The sequence below is a fragment of the Falco peregrinus genome, chromosome 1 (assembly GCF_023634155.1).
Source record: "Falco peregrinus isolate bFalPer1 chromosome 1, bFalPer1.pri, whole genome shotgun sequence".
Taxonomy (NCBI): Eukaryota; Metazoa; Chordata; class Aves; order Falconiformes; family Falconidae; genus Falco; species Falco peregrinus.
In genome coordinates, this window is record NC_073721.1 from 67,192,717 (window position 1) to 67,218,944 (window position 26,228).

The 26,228-nt window shown below is 43.3% G+C and overlaps 3 protein-coding genes across 11 annotated transcripts in view; 2 read left to right on the forward strand and 1 right to left on the reverse strand.

Annotated features, from left to right (window-relative positions):
- Positions 1 to 11,876, forward strand: part of ENTPD5 (ectonucleoside triphosphate diphosphohydrolase 5 (inactive)) — a 29,800-nt gene extending 17,924 nt beyond the window's left edge. For 3 of the 5 annotated variants that reach the window (XM_055792746.1, XM_055792737.1, XM_013304420.3), the window contains 4 exons: positions 790 to 930; positions 1,284 to 1,340; positions 2,797 to 2,912; positions 3,098 to 6,698. In XM_055792746.1, coding sequence (XP_055648721.1) covers positions 790 to 930; positions 1,284 to 1,340; positions 2,797 to 2,912; positions 3,098 to 3,184 — 401 coding nt within the window. In that variant the 3' untranslated portion in view covers positions 3,185 to 6,698. Of the gene's footprint in view, positions 1 to 789; positions 931 to 1,283; positions 1,341 to 2,796; positions 2,913 to 3,097; positions 6,699 to 8,877; positions 9,027 to 11,592 lie in introns of those variants that run through there. The other 2 variants (XM_055792728.1, XM_055792732.1) reach the window with 2 other exon arrangements.
- Positions 7,207 to 16,676, reverse strand: COQ6 (coenzyme Q6, monooxygenase). 2 transcript variants are annotated; one of them, XM_005243907.4, is made up of 12 exons: positions 16,339 to 16,524; positions 14,558 to 14,692; positions 13,809 to 13,867; positions 12,571 to 12,694; positions 11,999 to 12,129; positions 11,525 to 11,632; positions 11,361 to 11,423; positions 10,904 to 11,011; positions 10,294 to 10,496; positions 9,064 to 9,179; positions 8,497 to 8,663; positions 7,207 to 7,364 (listed from the first exon to the last, which is right to left on the reverse strand). In XM_005243907.4, exons 1-12 carry the CDS (start codon positions 16,499 to 16,501, stop codon positions 7,335 to 7,337), a joined length of 1,407 nt encoding a protein of 468 aa, XP_005243964.3. In that variant the 5' UTR covers positions 16,502 to 16,524; the 3' UTR covers positions 7,207 to 7,334. The 2 variants fall into 2 exon arrangements, with proteins under 2 accessions (XP_005243964.3, XP_055648735.1); XM_055792760.1 differs by lacking the exons at positions 12,571 to 12,694; positions 14,558 to 14,692 and having other exon boundaries at positions 16,339 to 16,676.
- Positions 16,677 to 16,686: 10 nt separating this feature from the next.
- FAM161B (FAM161 centrosomal protein B) lies at positions 16,687 to 25,287 on the forward strand. Of its 4 annotated transcripts, none has more exons than XR_008745066.1 (9): positions 16,687 to 16,758; positions 16,906 to 17,114; positions 18,289 to 18,851; positions 20,584 to 20,921; positions 21,301 to 21,428; positions 21,721 to 21,888; positions 22,377 to 22,476; positions 23,872 to 24,016; positions 24,261 to 25,287. XR_008745066.1 is itself a non-coding variant. In XM_055792722.1 (9 exons), the coding sequence occupies exons 2-9, from the start codon at positions 16,966 to 16,968 to the stop codon at positions 24,349 to 24,351; spliced, it is 1,668 nt and encodes a 555-aa protein (XP_055648697.1). In that variant the 5' UTR covers positions 16,687 to 16,758; positions 16,906 to 16,965; the 3' UTR covers positions 24,352 to 25,287. The 4 variants fall into 4 exon arrangements, 1 of the variants encoding a protein (XP_055648697.1); XM_055792722.1 differs by having other exon boundaries at positions 23,886 to 24,016; XR_008745065.1 differs by lacking the exon at positions 24,261 to 25,287 and having other exon boundaries at positions 22,377 to 23,448; positions 23,886 to 24,017.
- Positions 25,288 to 26,228: the final 941 nt, after the last annotated feature.

Genomic DNA, 26,228 nt, shown 5'->3' on the forward strand with positions numbered 1-26,228 from the left:
TCAGGTTATGAAGGATACCTGTCCAGTCATAAATGTGGACTTTTGACAGAGCCAAAGGGAAATTTGAAGAGATATATCTGAGAATAGCTGGTCTGTACTCTCTGCGCTATGGCTGTGATCTCTTACTACAAATGCTACTTTATAGGAAATGTTAGAGTTACTTGTGCAAATGGGAGAGGTTTTTCTGAGGCTCTGAGCTAAGTGGAAAAGGTCTGGCTGTGTTAGGATACACTTTGGCCTACCAGTTATTGTATCTCACTTGTGGAACTGTTTCTTAAGATACTGTCCCTAACGCTGCATACAGAGAGTGATGCTGCTACCATCAGCAACTAGAACAGATCCCAGTGGTGACTGGTGCTGCTTTGCTTTACAGTGGGGAACAGAAGAGCTGTTTGTGGTGTGTGGACTGATAAAATTACAGTGTGATGGGAAAGGAAAGTAAGGTTTTATCTCGCAGGTGGTAGCAAACGTAAGTGAGATTCTGCTGACCACAGAACACAGCAGTGGGAGTTTTGCCTGATGGGGAAGAAGCTTTTCAAGCACCTGTACTATTTGTGCAGCGCACCTTTCAGACTGCTATGACCAGGTCTAACCAGTTCTGCTTGATGATGGTGATTTAGAGTCCTTGCATGCAGATGCCATGCTGGCTTACAGAAAGGTTACCTAAGCTCTTCTCACCCCATCCGATGCTTTAATCTTTTGCTTCTTCCCTTTTTCATCCTGTCGCCACTGATTCTTCTGTCTCTGGTTATGCCTGTTTGGCTCACCCCATCTGTGTTTTTCCTACAGGAGAAACAGGATTCAAGCCTTGCTACTTGGAAGTACTCAAGGTTGTCAAAGGGAAACTGCACCAACCAGATGAGATTCGTCAACGTTCCTTCTATGCTTTCTCCTATTACTATGATCGAGCAGTTGACACAGACCTAATTGGTAAATTGGTTTGGGATAATCTACTATGTGTGAGCATGTCAACAAGAAGGTTAGATGAAGGGACCCTGGAAGCTGGGGAACAGGGGAGCAGGAAAAGGAATTGTGTTGAGAAAGAGGAAATACACAGAATGCCATCAGGGAATGAACGTATATCCATCAGTGCAGTCTGATGTTCAGAGTTCAGCAGATGAGACTTGTGCTTTAAGCTCCAGTTATATTTGCAGCTCTCTCTTCTGATACTAACAGATCTCACTCCTAGCCCAGCATCACAGTTGCACTCTAGGGTCAGCTTAGATATAGAACTCAAATACTTTCAGGTCTGTGACGATGTTTTCTCACCTCTTCCTTTTCAGATTATGAAGAGGGAGGTGTTTTGGAAGTGAGAGATTTTGAAAGAAAAGCCAAAGAAGGTAATTGTCATGAGACTTGGGAAACTGGTGTGTACAAGAAACAACAAAAATACGTATGTATTGGCAGTACATAATGTGAGTTTGACATAAAGGGAAAAAAAAAACCAAAAAAACAACAAACCCCAAACAGTTTGTTTAACCTTTATTCCACATGCACCTTCCGTGTCATGTTACTTTTATTAGCCAACACCTGTAACTGTTGCAGATGACAGTACTGATAGAGCAGTGAGGGGAAACATAGTGTTATTAGTGGCTTCACAGTTCTATTCAGGTGAGGAGGGATAGATTTGCCATATTAAGAGCTCTTTCTGTCAAACTGAAACTCTCTGAGTTTAGGAGAGCACTGACTTCTCTGTCACCTTAAAACCTTTTTAATCTCTAACAAAATGGAGGGGGAGAGTAAGTCTGACGGCCTTTTCTGCATTCCTTTCCCTCCCCTGACTTTTTTTCTGAATGCTTGTTCTGGTTTTGTACCTCCTCCTGTAAAATGAGAGCAAGGCATTACCTCTGAATTGCAGAGGTATCTACCTCATGATAGACTCTATTTTTCACCAGAAGATGTTTATGTAGTTGAAGACTGACCTTTCTCTAAAATAGAACTTAAATTCTAATGATTTTTCAGTTAAACTTAATATGTCTAGAAACTCTGATGGTTTTGAACAGGGGGATTAGTCTGCAGAGTCTGAGTGTGCATTGGTTGTTTTTTTTTCCCCTGGATACTGAGAGAGCTAATTTCCAAAGATGCGCCTAAGATGTTATCTAACACCATCAAACCATTTATTTAGCTTTAAAAGCATTGGAATATCAGTTCTGTGACCCTAAATTAATGCTCCTCTTTCTCATTCAATAGTAGGAAGATGCTGCTTATCAGTTTCTAGAAAGAAGTGAACTCTGCTCTTGGTACTTGTAGAACAGGGCGGTAGCAGTAGGTCTAGAAGATGATGCTTAGTGTAAATCCATTTCCCAGTCGCTGTCACCTTTATTGTGACTTAGCTGCAGCAAGGGAATGGTTGGTTGGGCAAAAGCCTTTTCCATATCCTTGGACATGTGTGGTTGGAAAAAAATAAAAGCAGCTGCCATCTCAGAATTACTGGAGCTGTCCTTGGTGACTAGACAAGGAAAACAAATGACATTGTGTGCTTGAAAGAATAAGTAATCTACCACCTCCCTGCCAGCTGTCAATTGAGCAGAGATTCAGACTTCAAAAGAGCTATGTGGATTATATTGCTGTAATAAAAGCTGTATTTGCAATGGAGTTAAGAGAAAGTGGAAGTACTATATGGGTTTTTCTCCAACATTGTAGAGCAGCTGTGTAGCATGTACCATCTGTCATATGTACCCGTTAATAGAAGTGGGTGGCTTGTTTTAGTAGGCTTTGGCTTGAGGTCAGTTCAAATGTACAATGTGGATAAAAACTCTGATTTTGCTGAGATCTGGTGGTTTTTCTTCTCTCTAGTCTGTGATAACATGGAGAGGTACAACTCAGCCAGTCCTTTCCTCTGCATGGATCTCACTTACATCACTGCTTTACTAAAGGAAGGTTTTGGATTTAGGGACAATACCCTCTTACAGGTAAGAAAAAGGTTAAATCCCAAAGCCAGCTTTCCAATCTCTGTATCAATCAACATGCAGTAGTTCATTTTTCTGGTTAATTATCTACTGAGTTTTTCCAGGGTTGTGCCATGTAGTTGCTGTCATCTGTGCAACATATAAATCTAGAGAACTGTCAGGAACAATAACTCTTTCTTCCTTTATAGTTAACAAAGAAAGTGAACAACATTGAGACAAGCTGGACTTTGGGTGCTACCTTTCACCTACTGCAGTCTCTGGGGATAACCTATTGAGCTGTGACATTCCTGCGGACTTCAGCATTTCTGAAAGGCTGAGAAAGCAAATGGAAATCTCCAGGTACGTTGTTCAGCTGGAGTTGGTCACAGCAGAACACAGACCAAAGGTATAGAACAGATCTTCACCCCAGATTGGTGTTGTGCATCATGAGAGTTGCCACAGTGTGATTTATGATTGTGATTGCTGTAAATGATCCAGAAGCTGCCTTCTGACAGACAAAAGACCTTAACCCCAGCGGAGTATCCGCAAGGCGCTCAAAGCCAGCTTTCACCAGCACGTTTGTATAGCGTCCCATTGCTAGAAGCACAGAGTAAGTACCTGGCGTGTGGTGGCAGGCTACAGACATGTGACTTCCCCTCCCCATTTTATTTTAAACACACTTAAGTTTGCTTGTGAGGTGTTAAATACAGACATCAAAGATGGCACCAGCAGTCATTCAGAGAAAAGTGAACAACACTGGATGATGCCAGCCTCAGCGTTTCAAGTACCTGACTGTTAGCTTGGCTAATACGTTGCAGGAAGACTCTAGTCTTTCAAGAAGGGGTCTATTATAAGCACACTTTGGGCATGGTTTTGGGAAAGGTGTCGGCTAAAACAGAGGTTGTAACTTACCAAGTATTTCTTTAGGCAGCAGTCATTTCCTAAGCAGAACATGTGCCCAACTGTGTTCCTTTTAGCTGCCCTTTACAAGTCTATGCAGCTATACCGTACATCCGGGTAGAAGACCTGATAACTCGATTCATTAGCATGTAGTCATAACACATAGTTGTGCTGGCACAACTAGGCAGCAGTGCTATTTAAACCCCACTGCCAAAAAAATGCTTGTCAGGTTACATCCACAGGGAAATTAAGGGTGCAGTCAGATGAAATGGCTGATCTGATAGCTCACTTTGCCCTGAGAGGCAGTTCTGTTTCTCTGCTCTCAGCAAGGCACTCACACAGCTGCCTTTCCCCTGATGCTGGTGCTCCTCAGGTTCTTTGGTGAGCCAATTCATGACACCAAACTTGATTTAAATCAACTCACCGAAGCATCAAGCCTAGTGCCAGCATGAGGGAAAAGAGCACTACACAGCCTGGAGAGACCTGCTGGGACACAGCCCATTTTGTCCAAGTGAGCTGTGGGTCTCCATCTGAAAGTTTGGGCTTACCACTTCCTGCACTTTCCTTAGGAACCTTCTCTGCCTACAGCGTTGTTTTTTGCAGTTGTTTAATAGACAAAAATGGGGAGAGAGTGGAATTAGCATCAGAAACAGAGGGAGAACAAGAAACGAAGTAGCTCTGCTTGCTTATCTCTTGTCCCTTTTAAATTGTTTTAAACTTCATTTCTCTTTAATATAGTGGAGTTGGACCCACGAAATGTTGTTGCAGGCCTGCATTGCTCTGGCATGATTTTTAATATATATATTAGGACTTAAGGAACAGTGTGCCCGGTGAAGGGGTTGCAGCTGTTTGGGAAGGCCAAGACTTCTGTCAGGATAGCGTGAAGCTATTTGAGTAACAATTTAAAGTGACACCAAACATAGAAGCAATGAAAGATCAGTATTTTAAATACAGCATCTCATCAGCTAGGTTAGAAAGCTGGGCTGTAGAATCCTGGTTTTTTTGTTTAATTGGCTGTAGAGAAGATCAAGGCTGCTTGAATACCTTGAGGCTCCAGGTGCAGACCTTGCATTGCCCTAAGCAGAAACAGCAGAAGAGACAACTTTTTCCACCCCATGAAATAGCTGGCAGGTAGCTCATAAAAAATTAGTATCTTCTACTCACTACAGAATGTACAAAGAAAAGGTAAATCTACCCCAGTCATAAGAACAGAGGTATTACATGACAAAGGGAAGCACACTTTCCTGTCAGGCATTTACAGTTACCTATTTGCTCTAACACACCTTTCCCACTTCTGTAAAACCAAAGACTGCTCTGACACTACCTTCCCTGCAAACTGGATTTGAAAATAATTAGCGATTCCCAGCAAGGGGAGGAAGGAGCTCACTTGTGCCCTCACCAATCTTGCCAGGCAGTTTGGAGGCACTTGCCTTACTGTGAATAGCAGTCCACTTGCAGTTAGCAGCGTTCAGTTTGACTGTGGCTGGTCAAGCTAATCCCTTCTCCTGTCTCAGGTTTTACGGTGCTAGGGTGTGAGGTACGCTTTCGATTGAACAAGTTCAGTCAGCAACAGGAGAGCAAGGGCTGGGCACAGAGCTATACCCCTACCTGTCCCACCACTGACACCCTGCTGTCAATTCAGGCTGTTTCTTCGAAATATGAAATGTCCATCCTACCTGTATTCCTCCCTACCAGAATCCATTTTGAGATTCATGTCGAGCGTCACACCAGACTTCTGTTCCTTGCTCCCTAGGAGCTTGTTTGAACATGAAGAAGTAGTTGTGGCCTCTTCAACTGCAAACATTTCTTATTCCCCTTCCTAGTACCTTGTAAAGCTTAGCACATGGTCTGCTCTGCACAAGGTGACTGCAAACACATTCATTTTGTCTTCAGTGAAGAATTAATATTCACTTCTGTATTCTCAGAGAACATGAAGTAGGTGCAGTGGTTACTAGCCAGGCTGCGTCACGCCTGAGAACTAGCTAATTTAATAATCCCAAAGTCGTCTTTCCGTCTGAGCCAGTGCTATGACAAACTCTTACTCAACCTTGGGGCTGAGCCGTAAGCAGGGAGGCTGCATTTGAAACAAGAAGGGAAGGTGGGATGTTGTACGCAAGGAACCAGCAGCAGCAGATCTGCCACCTGAATAGACACTCACCCTGCGGAGTGCATAAGGGTTTGGTTTTGTCTGAAGGGAAAATGGTCTAGAACGAGACGGGTGCTATGCAGAGGAAGCTTCTTTTCTGTGTTCTTTGCCTCAGACTCCAGTACTACAAGTGCTAGGTGGGAGCATCTGCTTCCCAGTGCCAAAGCTGTGTTAAACCCGCATGCTCACGGCCTGCTTTTGTCACTGGCACAATTCATTTACTGAAGCGTAACTGCTGCTCTCTACCAGGGGCCTGATCCTGCAGTCATGAGAGAAACAAAAACTCTACCCAAAGGTTTCTTTTGCAAGAAATTGCAGAATTGAGCCCCTGCTGTTTACATCTGAACTACTCAAGGTGGGTGGGGGATCTAGAGAAGCCAGTCAAGTCCTCACACCTACCCTAGTGCAATGAGATTATTTATTAGCTTAACTAAAAACTAAGCAGCCTTTTAAGAGTCCAGTTCTACTTGCAGCCCTGATTTCTGTCTCCTCCTTTGTAATGTCTTTTAGCCAGTCACTAACAGGAACTGTCTCATAGGAGTTACTGAAGAAGCACAAATAATGGGTTTCAGCTCAGAGCTTATGCTTCATTCTTTCTGATGTTAATTCCTGATACTGGTAAACCATACCTGTAAATCTTGCCCGTGGGCAGTGCTCACTTAATTTTGTGAGTGGCAAACGTCTAATGCAGGAGGCTGGTGTTTGGAACCTAAGACAGAATATCTTGAATGTCTATTTTAGTAATTAAAGCATTTTTAACAATATTCAAGACATGGTGGTACAGTTTTCTTTCCTAGATATTACTGTTATCTTGCAATTTTTTCATGGAGCCCTCAAGACCGGCCAGTTTGACAAGAAACACCATTATTACATAAAGCACCAAAAGAAGGGCAGAGAAGAGGGTGAAAGACAGACAAGATTACAGCTTTAAAACATACCTGCCACCATGTGCTGTCTCTCTGCTAAAATCTCCCCCTCCTTTCTGAGTCCAGGAAGTGCTAAGAACCCAGGAGTGACATTACCGCTCTAGAAATCATGTCAGGGAAAACTGAAAGTAATTAAGCAGCAAAAGTTGCAGCTGGCAAAATTCAGCACTGTGTTTGCCAAAAGCCAGACAGCGGTTTTCACCTCAAGCTGCAATTCAAGAGCCCCAAATTAAAAGCACATCGTACAGAGAGTTCTGTGGCTGAAGACACCATCATACTACAGGAAAAGACTGTAAATCCTCTTGAGGAGAGCCGATGAGACAGAACTTTTTCATAAACCAGTGAATGATGTAAGACACAACTCCATCCCTGTTTTTATTGTTAAAATAACACAACTCCAAGATCCAAGTCAGTCACAGTCCTTATAAGGGCAATACATTCACTGGCACGCTGCTGCTCCAAACTGACAACAAATCACTTGCTGGCAAAAGCCATGATTTGCTCCTAAAAAGAGAAGAAAAAGAAAAGTAATTCATAAACTGGTAATAAGCACATATTCTAGAAAGCAGCTGTAGTCTCCTTCCTTTTATATATATATCAACAACAGTTCTTTGTCAGCCTTCCTAGCCAAATGCAGAGCACCTATCCCTGTATGCTAGAAAACTGAAGTTGCAGCATCCCATTGTAGCATGAAACAGAGGTGTTACCAACAGGTTGCGTGCTCAGAAAAGAGGTCTTCATTTGGTTTTCTGCTTTAAACAGAGAAACAGAAAAAAAATGGAGCAGTGAAGCAGTGGCAGCATAGTCCTCTTTTTAAGGAAACTAATACAGACACCTTGCCAGTGGCAGCTACTGTGCCTTCAGAACTTACTGCTCGTCAGCTTGGGTAGTGTCTTTACTGTGAGCATAACACAAAGGAAACAGGCCACCTCTGTTAAACAGGAAGAAGGTGACTTGATTTGTGGAATAAAACATTCAAATCCAGGAATGAGGAATCTGATTTGAGGGTCCTTGGGAGCTTTGAGAGCAGGTGGCTTAAGGAAAATCATGAAAATCTATCCACTAGGTCAAGATGGTGCAACAGACACCATCGGACAGGAAGACAGGCTGCAAATGGAGGGTCTTTTAAGACTGAACCTCCTCACAACTGCCTGCCTCAGGTAATGCCATTATAGAGACTTGCACTGCTGCTACAAGGGAACGGTTTCACAAGGCAGAACAGCACAGAAACAGGTAACTCATTTGAGCTGCACACCACATCTGCCAAGTCACCTGATGTCACCTTATTCTTAGTGAAGATGTGTCTACATAGGGCTGGTTTTTCATAGTGTGTTTTTGGAATGCAGTTCAAGGTTCCGCATTTTCATTGCACAGCACAATAAAGCCAAAGACTTCTAATGACTTCTAACCCCTGACTACTGATAGAAACACTTTGATCCCTTATCCTCCCTGGTGCAGAGCAAGAAAAGTTACTACTGAGCCATCAGTTATTTAGGAATTCCTCAGGCTCATTCAGGACACAAAACCTCAAGAGTGAACAAGTAGCATTTTCCAACCAAAAATTTTTCATTTAAAAGAAAAAATAATTCACAGCTTTGGACTCTTCCTACAGCCCTCACTAAAGTGAGAGTCTTACTTTGACAAGAGGCAGGGCATTTGTTGCTTGCAATCCCCATGTCCTCAGCAACACCAAGGGAGTCAGTCTCGTGGAGTAAAGCCTCTTTAGCACATCAATAGCAGCTATCAAGGAGACATTGTGCCTCTGACGTTCTGTCTCAAACTTTAAGAGATGTCTTAAGGAGCCTGGAAGAGAACAGAATGTTCCTATTAAAGCTGACGTGCCACAATTGTGCATTTTATTTATATAGCAGTCTTCACTGACAATTGAAAACAGAGAAAGAGAACAGAGCAATGGTCTATCTTAATTAATAAAGGCCTCCATCCATCAGCTAGTGCTCTTCATCTCACCACCTCTAACTGCCATCCTGCAGAACTTTTTTTTTTTTTTTTAAAGCAGCTTTGAGATTTGTGGGATGGAAACAGCATCCAAGAATCTTTCACTGCTCCACAGCCAATCAGAGATGCTTATTTCAAACACAAGACAGCAGCACACTTAACCTGCGACAGAGGTAATGCATGTCCTGATAGCAGCAATGGCCTGTAAGACTCATCTTACTGCCACTTCATCACCTTGGATCCTTACCCAGGTCACTCCCATTGAAGGCTGCTGCACTGAGGTGACGCGCTAAACATTCAATATCGCCAAAGCCCAGGTTTACACCTTGTCCTGCAAGTGGGTGGACTCTGTGTGCTGCATCCCTGGAGCAAGATAAGACAGAAATTTATATCTCTTCTTGAAGAAAGTCGTAATGGGTGACAAACCCCGATATGGCACTCCTCAGTTCCTTGCAATAAACACCACCGTACAGCAGCATATACATTTTATCCAGTACCTCCCTGTATCTATGCTGAATGACCTGACTGCCTCTCCAGTTGTAGGAAGCAAGATAAAGGGGAGGCAACAAAAAGCAGTTCTGAAAAGAAAAATTATAAAGAGGTGACTAACCAAAGAATCAAAAGTCCTCTCTCAGCTCACATGTGGAACAGGCCTTAATGTTTTTGTAAGTGACCTCAGCACAACAGGAAGTCTGTCATCACAAACACAAAGGAGACAGACATCATGAATACAAAGGAGAAGAGGGATATTATTGAAAAGAAACAAAATCAGGTTCTTTTATGAGCAGACTTATCTGTAAAGGACAAAGCCAGACATACTGATAAGTGAGTCAAAGTCAGAGAAAAGGAATGAAGTTTGGGTATGAAATGTAAGATCATGCACTTCAACAAGCTATCAAGCACAGAGTGCTCCTGAGCACGGAGTGGCTCACAGGTTGGAAAGATGAGTATCTGAAGTGTAATACAGCATCCAAGAATTACTATAAGCTGCCAGTGTATTGCAGCTGTGGTGGAGAAAAAAGTACGTGCAACCTTAGAATATAAAAGATATTTTCCTTTTTCTATAGGCCACCATACAAAAGCCTATGACATCCCATTTGGAATAATTTGTAAGTTTTGTCATTTGCATTCAAGAAAAGTGAGTTTAAAATTCAAACTGGTACACAGAACAGCTGCTACAGTGTTTGGAGAAGAACAGGTCCAGCATGAGATAATACTGGATTGTTTCACTGAACTACACAAACCAGAAAAGGGAAATAATTATCCCACAGTTTATGTAAAAAGCACACACAACGGACAGGGTGCTACTCACAGAAAACAACTGTTGGCACAAGAGCACACAGTACAAACTGGGCCTGGATAAAGTCACACTGAAACTATAAATTATTTCTAACCATCCAGTTTGTTGACTGGGAGTTGCTATACTCTCATCACTTCTGACCACACGCCACCCACGGGCTACTATTAGGGACCTTACCCGATAAGAGCCACGCGGTGCTGGACATACTCGGTCGCATGCCCCATTCCAAGAGGGAACATGGCTCGACTCTCTGGATCTGCTTTAGCAACACTTGGGGGCAGCTGACGGACTGCAGTCCCCGCGGGCGTCAGGAGTAAAATAGCAGATCGAAACATGGCCCCAGCAGTGTCGATGAAGTCCGAGTGGTTTACGTTGCTCCACTGAAAAAACAAACAAAGCTTTAAGATGTTAACCCTAACTAGACATATAAAAGAATCCAGTTGAAAAGAAATCTGAAAGAGCTCCAAATTCTGAATTTTAACTTCTTGGACAACATTTTACAGTAGAAGAAATTATCTTCATTGTTTTAAGACATTTTCCAACTAGGATGAGTCTACCCTTCCCACTTTTTGGAAATCTAGTTCAACTTCTGTGACTTTCAGAACTAACCTAATTCAGTCCCAAAGGGTCATCCTTTCTTTGCAAAGTGCCTTTTTAGTACCATCCTCACCAGAGAAAGGAACTTGAGAATCCACCTCTCCCATGACTACCCTTTAAGCTGTAGGGTTCCATTATATTTCTCGTGATTACAACAAAGCCTCATACCCGCCACGAGGCTGATACTCACAAAGGCAGAGTTGATGCTATCCACAAAACTTTCCTCGTCCATAGCAAGAAGTTCAGATGCATGTTCATGACATGTAGACCAGACCAGAGAGCTGGCAGTGTCAGACAGCTAGTTTTAAGAGAACATCAAGGGTAAGTATCAAGAGAAAAAGAAGGAAAAATAAACCATAAGTGCAGATTTCCCTGCTGCCCTGCCCCACACTAGTCCCTCTGCACATCACTCCTCCAGCTCAACTTGCTACAAGAGCAAAATACCAAGGATCAAGTGAGAGGGCAGGAGGGGGAAAAAATGCAGGAACTGAAAAGTAAAGGGCAGCTGGACAAATTCTGAAAGAGACAGAACCAACAAAGGCAGGCATAGACAAAATTACTAGAAAAGAACAGACTAAAAAAGTAAAGAAACCCAAACAAACAAAACAGACCTTAAAAAAAAATACAAAGACCACAAGTCATGTTACCGGAAGAAGCGCAATTGGCCCTGTGGGAAGGAACCTCTGCCACGCTACGTTATTGTCTGTGGCCTACAGTGGAAAGAACCAAGCAGACAGTTAGGAACTAGCAACCTGAATCACTCGCTTAAGCTGTTCTGCTCCTTATGGAAGAGTCATTAGCAGCATTTCACCTCAGACAAATGAAGAGTTGCCACCACAGCTGACTGGTCATACTGATGCTCAATGTTCTTAATTTCAGCTTTCTGCCGGACTAGAGAGTTATGTCCATCCGCACCAATCTGCAAAACAAAGAGATACAAAGCAACCTCTTCAGCCACTCCTAAGAAAGCCAATACACCAGCCTACAAACCTCAGCCTGCACATACACATTTTGTGTTTATTCAGAATAAAAAAAAAGAAAAATTAAAAAAAATCCCCAAAAACCAGAAGAAGTGGCCCGTTCTGCTCTTGTCCACTTTGTCTCGTACTGGGTACAGAAAAGGCTATGCACCATGTCCCACAGCATCTCTGTCAGAGTTAGCCACTCACCTCACTCAAGCCCTCCACGTGGGTGGAGCGGCACACACGGAATCAGAACCAAATCCAGTGGAAAGGACTTGGGTGAGAGATGATGCCTGATCAACAGAAATAAAAAGTTTAGTTACCAGCAGTTTGGTCTGAAGTCTGCGTCCATCAGCTAACTCAATTTGGACCCAAGGGCTTGTATCACATCTGTGAGAGGAAAGGGGCCAGGTATACCCGACTGCTCTGCTCCCGTAGAAAACCTCCACCCGGTCTGATGGGAACACAAAGTACCATGGTCACAGCATGATACAGACATGAAAAGAGGAAACATTGCTACAACAGCAAAGGCCATACGTGTCTTAATGGCAACCTTAAGAGCTGACGCTACAATTCTCAAGGCGCTCTGAAATAACAGATCTGGCCAACCCTTTGTCATTGCAACGCCTGCTCTGGATAGAGAGCTACAGATCTTCTCATTAAGTCTGTTTTTGGAGAGACTTATGTTCTGGAGAACTACAGATGCAACTGCTTTCTTGCTGTGTAGCCTTTGGAAGACAGATTTCTCCCTCCCCTCCCAATTCAAGAAGCTGCCTATGTCTCAGAGTTACTTGTTAGGTTAATTTCTCCCTCTCATAACGTGGTGCATACAACAGAAGGCAAGTAACTGAAAGCTCTCCGCAGGAAATAAAATATTAAAGAAGTTGTCCACTACCTGCTACTGCATCTAACTGTTTTGTGAGAGCAGACATAATGACATCATTCTCCACTATGTAACCCATGTCATCTAAGTCATCTTTCTCAAAAACGATCATGGCTTCTGAACAAGCATCCCACACCTACAAAGAAAAAATACATTACATGAAGCTACACAATAAAGAAGTGCTGTTCCTTTTAGGGACTATGAATGTATCCATCCTAATGGGAAAAGGACACGGCAATCTAGAAATGCAGAACTACAGGAAATGTCCTGGATTACTGTTTGCTCCCAGCTACTACAGTAAATCAATTCCTTTCATACAATTATTTAGCTTCATCTCAAAACCTAATTGCAAAGTTTTTTATCCCTACTTTCCTGTTACAGAGTTAACATATAAAGCTGCCCCACCACCCTGTGGGTTAAACCCAGCAGGCAGCTCAGCCCCACACAGCCGCTCGCACACTCCCCTGCAGTGGGATGGGGAAGAGAATTGGAAGGGTAAAAGCATGAAAACTTGTGGGTTGAGATAAAGACAGTTAATAGGTAAAGCAAAAGCTGCGTGTGCAAGCAGAGCAAAACAAGGAATTCATTCACCACTTCCCGTCAGCAGGCAGGTGTTCAGCCATCTGCAGGACAGCAGGGCTCCAGCATGTGTAACAGGTACTCGGGAAGTCAAATGCCCTAACTCCAAACGTCCTCCCCTTCCTCCTTCTCCCCCTCAGCTTTTATTGCTGAGCATGATGTTGTATGGTGTGGGATATCCCTGAGGTCAGCTGGGGTCAGCTGTCCTGGCCGAGTCCCCTCCCAGCTTCTTGTGCGTGTCCTGGCAGGGCAGTGAGAGAAACAGAGCCAGCCTGGCGCTGCGTAAGCACTGCTCAGCCATAGCTAAAACATGCCTGTGTTATCAACAGTTTTAACTACAAATCCAAAACACAGCACTGTACAAGCTACTATGAAGAAAATTAACTCTATCCCAGCCAAAACCGAAACACACCTTTACCTTTATTTCCTGACTAGCACGCCTGCCTCAATATCTACAGCTTCCATTAGGAATCAACCTTTCATTCCTGTATTGTCAAGACACTGAGGACAGGTATTTCTGAGTAGATTGCTACCCCAAAGAAATTAACAGAAATCATCATAAGCAGGACCTGCCCTTTACCAAAGGAAAACCCTTTGGATCATTACTGTGAGTACTTCTGAGAATGCAAAGTGACAGACACACAGTATATTTGCAGCTGTAAGGAAGGCACCTGCATTCGCCGGAATGGTTTGAGTCTCAGGCTGCAGACATGATCCCAGGCACCAAAACCTGAAAGACGAAAAGGACACAATCGCATGGAGGTGCAGGTTCACACGTGACATTGGGACCCAGACAAACCGAAGCTCGCTCCACACTCTCCTCCTCCCTCCCTGCCCATCAGTGCCCAGACTCTGGGCCAGGTCTGCCTCGATACTCTCACAGCTCCAGCATCGCATCACTGCACTGTTAACATAAGCCAGCAGGAACGAAACAATCCCTGGACACTGTGATATAACAGTCAACTCGCACTGTCCTACCACCGAGTAATAAAACAGACACAGAAACACACGGCCATCATTGTTTAGAACATTTCTTTCTCCATAAGGAATCAAGGATCAAATCTGTCTTTAAAGTGAAAATTAATTGGAAGCGAGTTACCAGAGCACAAAGCATCAAGTACGTGCTTCCTTTGTGAACAGAAGATTCCAGACGCTTTAGAGAGCACCTTACACCCTTTCACTAGCCTAATTTCACAAATATTTATCTCTAACAAATCAGACCAAGATACCAGAACATGGATCCCTGTTACTAAGACAAGGCTGATTTAATCACAATTCAGCACACAGAACACTAAGAGACAAATGCAAATAATTCTGTTGAGTTTAGGACGAAGGCAGCCCATGCTCAAAGGGGTTTTGTTTAAACAAAATAAAACCAGTTCAAATACACTGTTAAAAATGCAAACAACAGAAATCATACTGCTTAGCAGGGTTGCTGATCCTGGGGAAATGGAGCTGACCCTGTTGCTGTAACTGTCTGGCATGTGATCATAATCTTTCCTAGGACCAGCCTCCAGCAGAGCAATCTTCTTATCACGGAAGTGGATATCATGCCCTAAAACAAGCAAATACACGCTTTGTTACAATGCTCCTGCCAAAAATCTCGTTTCTTATTTCTCTATCAGTAATGGCTCTGCATTTCTGCAATACGATAGAGTACGTGCAAAACTTAATAAGCAACACATTTGCAATACAGGTTTTGACCAGGCAGGTAAACTTTTGTATTACAAAGCTTTATGACCACAATGCTGTTACTGAGATGGACAACCCTTTTGCAGTTAAGGCAAAGATTAGATGTTTTCTTGTTGTACAAAATTTACATTTTTGTACAAATTTGTGCCTATCTTGTTGTTATGGAAGTTCATTATTGAAGTAATTAAGGAGTAAAATCTGCAATGTTTACTCCACGCACAGAACAAATTTTTCAGAGTTTAAACATAAATTCAGCTATTAGAGCAAGAGTTCAAAATAAAACTTCTATGACACTTAGCAACTACAATAATGTTTTCTTTATCCTCATATTCCAGCAGTGGAATAGCACAGTTAGTTCAGACTTTTAACTATCACTTAAACTGAACTGGAAAAAAGAAAGAATGAAGAGAGGACTCAAGTAAAGAGTAAATCACACTACAACTTGAATTAGGCAGGCCTGTTGCATATGACTGCTATGGTTGCAGAAGGTATGGAGAGCAGAAATGGTGTCATTATAACATCTAGAGTTTACTACTACAGCACCCTAGTAGCAGCAGTATCCTGAATGTATTTTCTAGATTATGCATAACGTAACCTTATCTCTTGAAAGGTCCCAAAGCTGCATGTTAGCCTCAGATACCACTGCTGGAGGGGATCCTTAGGCTGTCTCAGTTCAGCTGTGGTCTTGTTTAACAAAACAAGCAGAACAACAAGTTTGCAAGGTAAACCTTATACTTGCAAAGCATTTATTACTTAGGACCTTTGGTCTTCTTCACACTCTTTTCTTAACGCTTCCGTCACTACTACACCCTTCTGAATCTACACTACAAATAAGGCAGCAGCCACTACTCTCAGGATTTCTAGTGGTACAAACCAAGCACAAACCCATTTTAATTTAGTATTCACATGTTTAAAACACAGGGTCAGAGAATAAACTTCGGATCAGAAAAGCATTCTCAGCTATGGCTGAAATTACACATCAGTGAGTTAAGGGTGGCTGTGTTTAACAGAAACACCATAAGCAGTCCACAGAATTCAAAGTAATGGCTATGCTAACATATATCTGTCTATAAATACAAGGCTTATCATAGCAATCAGCTAACCAAACAGCTTTAAGTCAACTTTAGAGTGCTGTCATAAGGGGATGCAGGAATAAGGTGATTCCACAGCAGGATCTTGAACATTAAGATTCTAAATAACTACAGACTTATCTCACGCTGTCACCAAGACGTATTAATAATTACGGTCGACTTATACAAGCACCCAATACTCCACACATTGAACAGTTTTGGGAAAGCTCCGTAAGTTTTTCGTGGAACCGGGTGAGGCAGCAGGACACAAAACCCGTGACCCGCTGAACTCACAGAACGAGGCCTCGGGAGGCCCGAGGACCGCCGCGATGTCGCACCACCGCGGCGGGGGCAGGAGGGACAGGAGGCGGGCCGGGCCAGGCCGGGCCGGGGGCACCCGCGACACCGGCCGGAGCGGGCGAGAAGGTCACAGCCTTACCTAGAACGGCGGCCATGGCGCTCCCCACCATACCCCCACCCGACACCACCACATCGTAGAGCGGCGCGGCGGTGGCGGCGACAGAACGGAGCGGAACCCGCGGCCCAGCCCACAGCCGCCCACCCAGCGGAGCCAGCAACCCCCGTCCGCACACCGCCGCCATGACAGCGGAAATAACGACACGCCCCCACCTCCGAACGGAAGTCGCGCCGGGAAACCATAGCAACGTAGCCTGCCTGACGGCGCGCTACGCCAAACCGCTCTTCCCGAGCGCCAATGAGCGAGCGGCAGGTGCGGCCCGCCTTGGAGACTGATTGGCTGTTTCAGGCTAAGAAGGCGGGACTAGAGTGCAGCGGGCTTCGCTGATTGGCGGAGGTCGGGAGTTGTGCCGTTAAGAGAGGCAGAGGTGGCGGCCTGCAGGTGAGGGGAACGGCCTAGTCTCGGTGATCGCCGTTTTACCTCAGCCGCCGGGGCTGAGGTAAAGCCGCCATCGCCGAGGCGGGCACAGAATTTGAGGTCTCACCTCCGAAACTAGCGCTTTTCGTGTTATTTTTTATTTCCTTCCAGGTGACACGGCATCTCCTCAGGCTGTAGCGGCCTCAACTCCTGCATCTCCTGCCTGGGAGCATGGGAGGCCGCCAGTCTCCGTTAGAACCGGGCTTACCGTGCCAGGGAAAATTCTGGGATGCCCTCGGGGTATCGGAAGAGGATGAGGAGCTGGAGGGTTTCAGGCGGGAGGTGGCAGTCCTGCGTGACAAGCTGCGGGAGGCTCTCAGGTAGGATGGTGCCTGGTAAGGATGGTAGAATGGCATGGGGGATTCCTGCTGCTGCTGAGCACGGAAGTCCTAAGATACATGTATATAGTACTGAAAAACTGGCCACAAATGTTATTCACTAATGGAAGGATGGGGCCAACAGGTGCCCACCTAAACAGCATTCACAGGAACTGCACAAATCCCATTCCTGCTCATCAACTAATCGTGTTTACAATTTGCTAGCAGGTCACACGCAATTCTATTCAGCATCGAGTCTTCAGAGCTGGGGTCTCTCCAACGTCTAGCTCTCAGATGTCTTGCGGTTAGCCCAGCTTGAAGTTCACTCGCAGATCACATACACATTACATGTGTACATACACACAGATATATATATATATACACACACATGTTACAAACCAAATAGTTTATGAAGAAAAACAGTCTGCGACAATCCCCTGGCAAGTGCATTGACCAGGAAGGAGCCTGTTTATGCATGACTGGCACCTTCCGTTTGCTCCCCTTTTCCTGTTCTCAGTCCACCCTGATCCTTCCTTTTTACCTGCATTTACTCCTACCCCAAATATCTAGTCAGTTTTACTCAGTTTCACAATCACCCACAAACATCTTATGAGAATTTTGCTATTTCAATAAGACCCACAATAGTCTTGGGGTTTTTTTCTTATCATTAATTACATGGTCTTGTCATCAGCTACAAAGTTTCCAGCTGAATCTCTTTAAGAGTTGCACTAAAGCAGTTCCTTGCAATGGCCCTTCCATCAGCATCTTAGGAATGCTGGTGTTCAGTACTGTTAGGATTTCTGCATCTGTGTAACTAATTTATTGCCTCTCCTGAGCGGCTATCAGCCATATATCCTTAAAGTTGGAACTTTCTGGTTTACTTGTGGCCTTTCTGGTAATACGAGTGCTAGCAGCATAATAAATTGCATTACAAAGCTAAGCAGGCATAACCACCATTTTATGCATGGAAAACGGAAAACAAGCAAAGCTCTGCTCATGAACTTTGATAGCAAAGCAACATAAAGAGCATGAGAATGATGAATGATAAGCCCTAGGCCTGTCTTTTAATGACCAGCTCAGTCTGTGGTGTCTTCCTCTTAATCAGTAGTGCATCCCTTCTTTTAACTTGTTTTTTAATGATTGCACTTATTTCCTCTTCATAATGTCTTTGTCTTAGTTGTACATCTGGAAACAAAAGGCAGTCTAGTTCTTTGATTGACCTCACCTCGGACAGTACCTGGGATCAGCAAAAGCCTCACTTGTTTCCGAAATCCCACTTAAGGCCAAAAAGCGCTTCATCTCCCTGGATTCCTTCCATCACCATCCCTCAGCCTTTCAAAATGACGCTGCGGGAAGCTCGCAAAAAGTCCCAGCTGATGAAGTCATACATGTTTCTTGAACTAGACAAACAGAGAGACAAAATGCAAAGCCAGGATGAAGCTGAATGTCAGAAACAATTCCGGGCACAGCCTGTACCTGCCCATGTATTTCTGCCCCTTTATCAGGAAATAATGGAGCAGAATGAGATTCGCAGGCAAACGGCAACACAGAAAAGAAAGGAGCTGCTACTTTCTACCCAGAGGCCCTTCAGTTTCCTGGAGAAGGAGGAGAAAAAGAAAGAAGCTATCAGACAAAAGTTCTTGGCGGCAGCAACCTCAAATGAGAGTTCCAAACAGAAGCAAGCCAGTAAAAAAGTTCCTAAATCTACCTACGGCCCACTTCTTGGAGATAAACTCAAAGGTAAATGCCAGGTTTTTCCTGTAAAAAAAACTCCCTGCCTGTCCCTCACTGTCTCCATGCTGGGAGGTAGGATCGTGGCATTACTTGGAGCATGAAGCCAGTATCACTATGTGCCCTGGTGGTATCTGGTCTCCTGTATATCACTGCTCATTACATCTCAACTAGATGCCCTTACAGGAAAGTGGCCTAAACTTAGCAGTCTTGTACCAGTGTCAGCAGCAGCAGTTCTGTACCACTCCCCAGCACACATGGGTATGTTGAGCTCCTCAGACAGATTTCCATACCCCTTTTGCTGCAAGTCATGACAGTTTGGGAATCCTTCCCTGCAGTGGATTCCATGTGTTTGGTTACACTGAAGGGACTTGGATGATTTGTGGCACAAACGTGAAGACAGACATAGTGTCAAAAGCATCCAAGGTCGGTGCAGTATCTTGGAACTGATAATTTTACTCCCACCCAAGTAATCTGTGCTGCACAGAACCTCTAGGAGAAAAATATTTCCTGAGCCCAAATCAGGCAATTGATTCAGTTCTAAGTGACAGTGCAGTTGTCCAGTCTCTCCTGCCATTTTCTGATGTTTTCAGTTACCTTCCCACTGATTCTCCACCTTATTAAGTGCTAAAACAGGGGAGGTAGGTGCTAGGACTGTTCTAGCCAGAGGGACAGCCAAGGAAATTTTCCTGATGCTCAATTTCTTTCAGATGGCTTAAGCCCCCACAGCTTGAAGTGTGAAGTAAGCAATACAGACTTCATGCTTGAATATGGAACTAAACCAGTCTTCGATAATTCTCATTGGTTTTCTTACTCCTTTCTTTTTTTACCGTTTCCTACTAATTTCTTCTTGAGTATACACCGGTTCAGTTTTCATCAGAGAACATTCTGTTGTGTGTGCTAAACTAAATATATTAGAAAGGTAAAAGAAAGCAAAGGACAAGCCGGTGTTCTATCTAGTATATGAGAAGGGAGGAGGGATGAACATTTCATACCTCAGTCAATGCAAACTTATAAATAGACTCAGAAAAAGTCTTACTTTTCAAACAGCAGTATTGATTTCTTTTTTTCTAATAGCAAAAAGCCAGCCCACAGCCAACCATTCATCTGTATTTTCACAAATATTTAGTGCTGCACAGGAAAGGACTCAGTTTGATGCTGTACCCTGAAGCACGCTCTTTCTATGGAAAGTTTGTCACAGAAGTCACAAGACATGATCCATCCACCAAGTTCTCCTTACTTAAAATCTTTTCCAAGATAGACAAACACTGCTGGATATTGCATGTCACCCGTTACAGGTGTATGTGAACAGCCCATTTGGATCACACAGTCAACATAATGGCGTATGCGCCTGTATGTCCCATATGAAAAGTAGAACCTTGATTAACACAACACTTCTGCCAGACAAAGGCCACAGGTTATCTAGTACCCCTAAGAGCAGGAATAGGAAGAGAAGCCTTGTTCAGTAACTTAACTCTGGTAAGCGAAAGAGTTATTTGGAGATTAATGCCTAAGAAAGAGGCTACCCATTTTTTTCTGGTATCCTTGAATATTTTTTTCCTGGCAGGCAGAGGACAGAGAGGCTGGAAAGTGGGGAAAAAGAACAGAGGATGGCTGGTCTCTCATACATGTGTAGCTCCCATCATAAAAAAAAACCAAAACTGTAGAGTTGTGCAGTGGCAATTTCAGAGTCTTTTATGTCACTCATATTCTTCTCATTGCTTTGCTTTTGATTCATTAGAAGCTGAACTCTACAGAGAAATCCGCATTCAAATGAGAGCGAAGGATTTGCTTGAGAGCTCCATAGCTCCTATAGATACTAGCACCTGTCAGAGGGAGCCTCAGTCCCGAACTGCCACTAAAACTAAGCAGGAAAGGCTTGGCTTCTTGCAGGACAAAAGTTTCAGCTTCAAGCCAAGGATTAATCCAACAATACCGGATTTTGAAGGACTTTACTGGGCATTTCAGAGGGAAGCAGTAAGGAGACAAGAAATCAAAGAGGCAACTCGTAATAAGCCATTCAAGCTAAGAACCTCCAATCTCCGTGGCAGGCAGAGGCAGGCTAATGAAAAACTAAAGGTGAGATGACTGGATATTTCTGTGGTACTGCTTTCTCCGATCAAGATAGCAACTTCTTAAATTTCTAGCCTTTATTTATGGATGGTTAATGTCCTGTGACCTCTGCCCTTGTCTTGGGAATACTGCAGAATTCTAGGACAAAGCAGAGAACAAATTTCTACACAGAGGATGAGCTGTGACAGCTAAGGCTCAGCCACCCTTCCATACTCTCAGTCACACCTCCTTCCCCTCATCCCTCAGCTCCTCCCCATGTAAATCCCTATTGATGGAAGAGAGAAGAATGAGTGCATTGCCCTCATACCCCAGCTGTGGTCTTGGGTAGACAGAGGAGATTCTGTACTGTGAACAAATACGCTGAATGAAGTTCCATTTTTTTCAGGATTCTCAGCAACTTTCCAAGGTTTCAGTGCAAAAAATTCATTCTCTTTCCGGACTTTCCTCTCTGTCTTCCAACACCCTTCCAGTGCATATCACAGATGCAACTAGAAAAAGGGAATCTGCTATTAGGTAAGTAGAAAAGTTTATCTAAAAGACCATACACCAACTAATGACCAAAATGGAGGAAAAAAGTCAGTGTTTTCCCTCATCACATTAACTACATCAGCAATACTTTTCCTAAATGTTTCTCTGTCTTCTTTCTTTGCTAGTTCTTGCCCTGACTCTCACTTGATTTGGGAGCTGCACAGTCATATGTCTGAAATTTTGCTTTTCTCCTTAAAGGACTACAAAAGTAAAATTCCCTGCTAGCATGTAGCCTGGCAGTCTTAAGTGAGCTCATTAGTAACTTTTTTCTAAATAGATACTCCCAAGATAACAAAAAGGAAGGGGACAAGGAAGGAATTTATTGGCTGGAGAAACAGAAAAAGAAATGTCAAGCTATCCGAAAGTCAGTGAACAGCCGAGCAAAAGCCCTAGATCCGCATAAAAGTCTGGAGGAAACACACAAGGAGAAGCTGAAACAGAACCGGTCAGTATCCTATTCTGCACAGAAACAATCTGTTTGCTCTACTAATTGGGAATCATCAGATAATCATTTAGGAGGAACTGGGTCTAAGAACATTCCTAGCCTAACTTTTTTGGCTCTCATACCCATTCCACATTCATTTGGATTTCTCGACAATTCCACACTACTCCTTCCATACAGAACAGTTTCCTTTAGATTAACATTTGTAGAAACTAATTTGTACAAACAAGCCAACTGAAATGTATGATTTGGTAAGGCACACACAAGAGCACATTTTCTGAAAATGTGAACACTGGTTCTCTGCTTACAGTCCAGTAGTAAAGCTTTGCTAATGGGTCCGTAAGTGACCAGTGTAGGATATTTTTTTCCCAGTATTTGGAATCAAGAGAATTACCAGAGCTATTTAAAGGACGAAGCAGTTACTGAGAATTCCTTATTCCTGATCAGCTACAGTCAGAGGGAACCTGTATTAGGCAACTTTTCCATTTCAGGCAAACTATGAGAGACAGAACAAAGGAATACAGAAAGGAGCTGGAAGAAATGCAGCTGCGAGTCAAGAACAAACCATACCTCTTTGAGCAGGTCACCAAGGTAACTGTTCAAGTTCCAGGTTGTTTCTGGGTGACTCCATACATTGTCTTTCATGTAAGGCAGGCATTAAGAAATGTAGTCTCAAGTTAATTCACAGATAAGAAGGTGCAAATGGTTGTATAGTGTCTTGACTACACTCAAAATAACACATGGAAGGGCCACCCAAGTAAAATTTAAATTCCTTCCCACCACTTGAAAAAACACTCAAGTCTTTTTTTCTTGGTTGTAGAGCTTTCCAGTCCCCAGTATATACTGCAATCAAAATATCTGGTCTGATCAAACTCAAGGCCTTGTCACACCAGAAATTATATGAATACCTATTCTGCACCTAAATACCACAGCCTACGGTCTAGAATTTTTAAAACTTTTTTTTCTTAAAGCCCTCTCCCGTTGAGCACTTACTCTTTGTACCTCTAGTGTTACTAGAAAAACATTCATGACAGCTGTATCGCTTATATCCCCTGCAAGTTCTGCTCTCTGGGGTTGCGTTCAGCACATCTCATCCATCACGCGCCGCCAGCTGCAAATCTGCGTTGCACTGGAGGTGTAGGTACGATCTTTACTCTCTATAAAGCATCTTTTCCCCAGGGTTTTCTCTTCCAGTTCTGTCTCCTTCAGGGACGATAATCTGGTTAGAGACAGAGTGACGATACACTGACAACATGCTGATTTAAGGTTTCTCAATAGAATGTACCCTCCTGGGTCAGACTTTCAGTTCAGGTGAGTGGTTAACGGAGGCACATTTGGATGATAAGTGTTGGTAACATTTCTGTTTGCTGGGTTCCGGTAGTATCGATAGCATTCACTCGTATTGAGCCAAGATTTCTGTCCTTCCATAGAGAACACCTTAACCTTTAGGAACTGGCCAGTCTCCCTGGAAAACTGTCATCTCAGACTCCATTAATTGGCAAGGTTTATTTGGAGGCAGTGAGGATATAGGATCCAGGATGCTTGGTTTTCAGTTTCATGAAGGTGAGCTGACAGGAAGATATTTCACAGGTGTTTTCCATTTATTGAACTCCACTGTCATTAGTGCTTACAAGTTACAAGCAAACATGCTTCCAGAATTTCTCACAACCCTTTGTTGCACGTATTCTCAATTTGAGTGTCCGAATCAGGGCTCAGACACAAGTATGCTAGTCTGGTAGGACTGGAATGCTGTAGAAGCAGGAGGAACAGAAGAAGGAAGAATAAAAAGAACAGAAGCAGAAAAAGGTGAGCTCTGGCTTAGAGAGATGTGAGACATCATCCTAGTGTCCAGTTGTGGCACTGTACTGTATTGATGAGAGAAATTTTGGGTAGGGGCTTTACTCCTGTTCTCTTTAGGAGCGTCACCTGTGAACTTTAAAATGACTTACGGGGAACTGTATGCTTACTACATGCTTACTGTTTAAGTTTCACTTTCATAGCATGATGCTCGTCAAGGAGCAGAGCGTCGCTACAGACACACCCTCCAGCAGGTTGGGCTAAGTGAAGAATTTGTGACTAAGAAAGGGAAAGATGCCACTGACTTGCTGGAAGAAGAATCTGATGTTCTCAGGTAATAAAAACAATGCAACACAACTCTTGTGCCTTTGACTAAAAACATTTTCCTTGTTCATGAACGCATTCCAGTTTGTATCATCTACTGTAGGCAAAATTAAATCAGCTTCACTCCTCTTATTAAGCATCACGGCTTCTCTATCTTAACTCCTGTGACTGCACTCTATTTCTTATGCATGGAGCAAAGCAGCAAGCAAGCACTGCAAAACATTTCCAGTATTAGACAATCCCTATTTCTGCAGAGCGCCCAAGCCTCGGGATGGAAAGGACGACTGTACTGTACAGGAAGGAGAACCTCACGAGGAACAGAGCAGAAAGGAAATAGCAACATAAAATCTAGCAGAAGAATCCATCGATCGTCTCTGGATTTTTTTAATTCAAGATTCTCCAGGTTAAGCCTCAGGAACTTTATGGTTTAGGCTGACGCCTAAGAGTTGCTGTGGGGTAAGTGAGATGTGAGAACTTAGTGAAGGAAAAAAAAAGAACCAATACGTTTAAAGCATGTCTTGTGCAACCCAGCAAACCCTGCAGCCTCCCTTAGTCTTCACAAGTGTTCCTCATGTGAGCCATTTCCCTTTCTTTCACGGGCAACAAAAGTTAAAAAGGTTGAAGCATTATCTTTGGATAAAAGCAGATATGAAAGAGGTGCATCCTCTAGTGTCAGCTCCTTGTGTTCACGCCACAGAAGTGCACAGAAAGGGGAGAATGCCCTTTGGGTGTGCTGAATCTTGGTGTACACATGTATGTGGTAGAATGCTTTTAAACAAGGTATTTCTAAAAAAAGCCCAAACAGACGAATTTGACCTACCTTGGGAGAAGACTCAGAGGGAAGTCCTTCCCTGGTGTTAACTCTCCATTCATTCATTACCAGCTCTGTGCACTCCTCCCATTAGGAAGAAGCAATACACTTTCTATATTAAAAAAAAAACACCCATAGGTCATTAATTTGGTCTGGAAAACAACCAAAATTATGAAGAAAGTTTTAATTAAATAATGCATCACTTTGGATTGCTGTTGTCCTAATTCTACTAATACTGTAACATCAAAGATGGACTTTGGTGGAAGAAAGATTACGTATCATTTATTAGCTGTCAGCATGTTGCACTCAAATGCCTGGTGCATCTTGAACAGTGCAGTTCACACATTAGTGGTCCTCCTTTACCTGACAGTAAGAATGACCTCAAAAATACAAACCCTTACCACCTGGAAAAAAACTTACCACTGAGAATTACAGTAGTAATTAATGAGATTAAAAGATTTTTAAATGGCTATCATGTTTCTGCATTGTCCAATTTCTTTATCAATCATCTTTTCCTCACTTAAACAGAAGCTGTGTCTCTCCATCTGAGTCACCTCAATCCATTTCTCCTTACACTGTAACAGCAAAACCTCATCATCAAATCAGAAATGCAGCACCTGTATTAGATAGAGAGATAAAACGGAGATATCTCATTTTTAATCATAACCAAGTACTAGATGCAAGAACCGATGGCGCTGGGTTGCAGGCTGCGCTGTTACGCTCCCGCAGAGCCCAATACCCAGCGGAGCGCGCTGGCTGGAGCCGCCCTCCCCTCCGCACTGCCAAGGACCCTGGGAGGGTTTGAGGAAGGCTGGTGTCAGTGTACCAGCTTCTACACAGGTTTAACTGCAGGGCACACAAAGGCTGTTCCTTCTCCTGTATCCCCTGGAAAAGAGCAGTGATGTAATCATATTGTCACGCTGCCTTGTCACATTGAAGGGGGAAGGAAAGATTTCTTCCATGCTCCAAGTCTGTGGTCTTAAGCCGGTCAAGCTTGAATGGCTATATCTGAAGGAAGCGTGAAGTTTTAACACATACATTTTAAGGGGTATTCACTAAAACTGGTTGCTAATTTCCATAATAATACTTGATGATGCTTGAAAAAGACATTTCCAATATGTTAAAGTGTAAAGGAAGACCTTAAGAAAGGAGGAACAGAGGCTTGACTTTACATTAATATACGCTATTATGCCACATCCCTTTAACAAACACTGAGGTGGCAGCATGCATGGGTACAGTATAAATCCAAGTCTAATATTGGTCCCTAAACAGAAATTGCTGAAATGGTGATGAAAGTAGAAGCATCAAACTAAGTAACTGAAACTCACTAGCACCTTTCTTGCTAAACAAAGTGTTGTTCTGAAAGTAGGATTACATTTCCGTCATGCTAGAAGAGATTCGTAATCTCTTA

Excerpts from the sequence above, each read along its gene's own strand:
- COQ6 (XM_005243907.4), bottom strand. The coding sequence starts at position 16,501 with ATGGCGGCGGTGTGCGGACGGGGGTTGCTGGCTCCGCTGGGTGGGCGG. Across the intron at positions 12,695-13,808 it reads AACCATTCCGGCGAATGCAG|GTGTGGGATGCTTGTTCAGA; the intron begins GTGCCTTCCTTA and ends TTTTCTTTGTAG. Across the intron at positions 7,365-8,496 it reads ATGCCCTGCCTCTTGTCAAA|GAGCAAATCATGGCTTTTGC; the intron begins GTAAGACTCTCA and ends TTCTCTTTTTAG.
- FAM161B (XM_055792722.1), top strand. The coding sequence starts at position 16,966 with ATGGGAGGCCGCCAGTCTCCGTTAGAACCGGGCTTACCGTGCCAGGGA. Across the intron at positions 21,889-22,376 it reads GAGAAGCTGAAACAGAACCG|GCAAACTATGAGAGACAGAA; the intron begins GTCAGTATCCTA and ends TTTCCATTTCAG. Across the intron at positions 22,477-23,885 it reads TCTTTGAGCAGGTCACCAAG|CATGATGCTCGTCAAGGAGC; the intron begins GTAACTGTTCAA and ends TCACTTTCATAG.